Source organism: Neomonachus schauinslandi, chromosome 6, assembly GCF_002201575.2.
Source record: "Neomonachus schauinslandi chromosome 6, ASM220157v2, whole genome shotgun sequence".
Lineage (NCBI taxonomy): Eukaryota > Metazoa > Chordata > Mammalia > Carnivora > Phocidae > Neomonachus > Neomonachus schauinslandi.
Genome location: NC_058408.1, coordinates 136,287,906 through 136,291,344, shown reverse-complemented (window position 1 = coordinate 136,291,344; position 3,439 = coordinate 136,287,906). Strand labels below are relative to the sequence as shown.

Genomic DNA, 3,439 nt, shown 5'->3' with positions numbered 1-3,439 from the left:
TGAACCATGAGAGGCTATGGACTCCAAGAAACAAACTGAGGGTTTTAGAGGGGAGGGGGTTGTGGGGATGGGTTAGCCTGGTGATGGGTATTAAGGATACCCATGCTGCATGGAGCACTGGGTGTTACACGAAAACAATGAATTGTGGATCACCACATCAAAAACTAATGATGTATTGTATGGTGATTAACATAACATAATAAAATAAAATTAAAAAGAAAAGAAAAAAATCGATAATGCATTGTGATGGTGGGTAGGTGGGTAGGGGCGGAGCCATCACCAGAAGTAGAATGCTGGAGGCAGCGGAAGCTCTGGCAGCTCAGGACTGAGTGCAAGTCACAGAGTCAGCATGATTCTTCAGAGGCTCTTCAAGTTCTCCTCTCTCATTAGGTCTGCAGTCTCAGTTCATTTGAGGAGCAACATTGGTGTTACTGCAGTGGCATTTAATAGGGAACTTGATCCCGTACAGAAACTCTTCATGGACAAGAGTAGAGAATACAGAACTAAGCTACAGGCATCTGGAGGACCTGCTGATACTGGCCCAGAGCACCAGCAAGACCTAGAGAGGGAGCTTTTGAAGCTTAAGCAAATGTATGGTAAAGCAGACATGAATACGTTCCTGGACTTCACATTTGAAGTTCCTAAATTTGAAGTCATCAAGAAGCGCCAGTCCTGAAAAAACCATGTAAAATTTATTTGGTAATTTGACCTAGACTAGTTGTACAACTGGATCAGAATAAACATACATTTCTCAACTGTCAAAAAAAAACAAAACAAAAAACAAAGAACTAGTTAATGTTTATTTTCACTGGAGCTCCCTAAATGTGAATCTTTATGAGCACTGTATAGTATAAAGCTGCTTCTAATATTTTTTAAAAATATGTCTAAATATGCAGCCTGAGTCAGAAATATTGCCATGAGAAAGAAAGAAGCCTTCTTCTTTATAGTGTATGAACTCGTGTGTGTGTGTGTGTTGGCACCCACCTGCTTTCCAAGTGTTAGGCAATTTTAGTGTTGGCATATTCCTGTTAATCTGCAAGCATTTGCTTATTATTAATTACTCAGTGCTAACAACTCCCTCAGGTTTTAAAACAATCTTTTTTGACAATGGCTTTGCTGCTACTTAGAAACATAATTCTGTGCCACCATTTAGTAGGCAGGCCAGAAGTGTCCCTGTGTGAGTGCCATGCGGATTGGTTGAAGCAGGCAGGACTCTTGAACCTGAATGCAGCACTCAAATACAATGAAAGTCATGTTTAATGCTGAGGGGCTAAGGCCAAGATACAACATTATGTTCTTGAAGTTATACTACTGAAATTTTCCAGCTCAGCCTAGACTTCTACAACCTAGTGGTTATTCAAGCTTGTTCTTTAGTAATTGAGTTGTATCTCTAGTGTTTGAGGAGATAGTTTTCTACAGTTTCTTTCCTTTAAACTGGATTCTGCAAAGTCACAGACAGAATCCTATTAAGATCCTCTTCTAGGAAAAACAAGACTGAAAAAATGTAATTATAGAGTTTCTAAGGGGTAAGAGGAAGGACTTGGGAGCTGGGGGGAAGGCTGGGCTAGGGCATAGGCATATAGAGGGCTAACACTATGTCTGTCATTGGCTCTTTTTGGCCTCTCTGCTACCTGAGTGTATTCAAATTTGCCAAACCTTAAACCTCAAGGACATGATCAATACCCAACATTTATGCAGGCTGTGGAAATTGCTTTGTGGGCACAGGGAGAAAAGATCAGGACAAAATTTTATTAAAAGGATCACATGATATAGACACAATGGGCATTAGTACCTAAAGTCCATATAACCTTCCATAGTTTTGAGGAAGCTAATGATTAAGTATAGAATAAGGAGAAAATTCCCATTGTAAAGTTAAATTTTCTCTGACCTCAGAATGATGGATGAGGCAGAAAAAGGATACCTTCCAAGCAAACTCTGAAGTCCACCCCTTTTAATGGATATATAGTGACCACTTTTATGAATTGATGTATAAAAAGTTGGACTAGAATATTGTATCAATATGGTTAAAAACAACTCCCAGGTCCCAGAAAGGACTACAGACTGTGGCAAGAGAATATAAATGTATTACTAATGTATGAAACAATGTTACTGAAGGAAGTAAGGGGAAAAGGTGCTGATCTAAGTAACTGTGGAAATGAGTAGCACCTGTAAGTCTAAAAGAAAGGAACTGCACATGAGATCTGCACTCTAGTTGATAAAGTTATTTCCCATGAAAATACAGGTTATAAATTCTGATACTGCTTTACATACATACTTGAACAATTAAGTAAATGGGTAGTGGATAGTGGGAACCATATTTGTCACTGTTGGAGTAGTAATTTGCAGATAAGCAAGGGGAGGTGAATAGAATGATTCAGTGATGATAGATGAGAGTTGGAGACATCAGTAAGAACTCATGGTACCTTGATATACATACAGATGGTTGCACATAGAAATATTTTTAGATATGTGTATATATACAGGTTAGTATACACTCATATATTTGCTCCATCATTTGATAGGGCCTAAAAGAAATGACACCCAGTAGTAATGAGTATACCTCATACCCAGCTCTTGGTTTCTAATACCATTCCCCAATAAAAGAACCAGGATTTCTCAGAGAAATTGCTGTTATGAGGCCTGGGACAGGAAATATGCAAGATGATCCTGAGACATCTTATAGTGCCTTTGAAAGTAAGAAAGTGTTTTTTTTAAAAAAAAAACAAAAAACAATAAAACAACACAATGGGGCATGTCAGAGGAGCACTGGAACCAACTGAAAGATCAATGTGCAAAGCCCCAAATTCTAACTGCTTCTTTGAGTTACATTTCTTTGTGAACTCCCATGCCTACACAAGTAATTGAATTTGTTTTTTCTCCTGTTAATCTGTTTCTTATCATTTTGATTCATGGGTCCCAGCCATTGAACCTAGGAGGCCAGAGGAAGAGTTTTCTTTCTCCTCTACATTGCTCTTTTGTAACTTTGAGGGAGTAGTTATGTAAAATGGCTACAAAAGCTGAGATTGAAGGCCCAGGCTGAGTTAAGGAGCTAGTGATGAGTTGAAAGAAGAGGAACCACTCCTGAAATGCTACTTTTCTTTAGACTCCACAAAGCTTAGAAGATAAAACCCTAAGCTCAAGTAAAAGACTGGGGCATTCTTCCTGATTGTCTCAGCATGCATGAGCATCCAACAGTAAGGGTACTTTACTTGGGTGTCATATGTGTTTCCCTGTATAATTTTCGCAAGAACTGTGAAAGAAAGGCAGTTATTCACATGTTGTGGGTGAGTTAATAGGGGCTCAGAGAAGTGAAGTGGCTTGTCTAAGTTCACATAGCTACAAAGTGTGGGGCCCCAGATTCAAACCTAGGTCTCTGTGATTCCCAAGTTCATCTCTCCCTTCACCCAATCTCTCATGTGCAGAGTGGTAAGGTAGATGA

The 3,439-nt window shown here is 39.1% G+C and overlaps 1 protein-coding gene across 1 annotated transcript; it reads left to right on the top strand.

The window, feature by feature from the left end:
- Positions 1-236: 236 nt before the first annotated feature.
- On the top strand, positions 237-676 carry LOC110589650 (ATP synthase-coupling factor 6, mitochondrial-like). The gene is made up of 2 exons (XM_021700189.1): positions 237-253; positions 343-676. The coding sequence occupies exons 1-2, from the start codon at positions 237-239 to the stop codon at positions 674-676; spliced, it is 351 nt and encodes a 116-aa protein (XP_021555864.1).
- Positions 677-3,439: the final 2,763 nt, after the last annotated feature.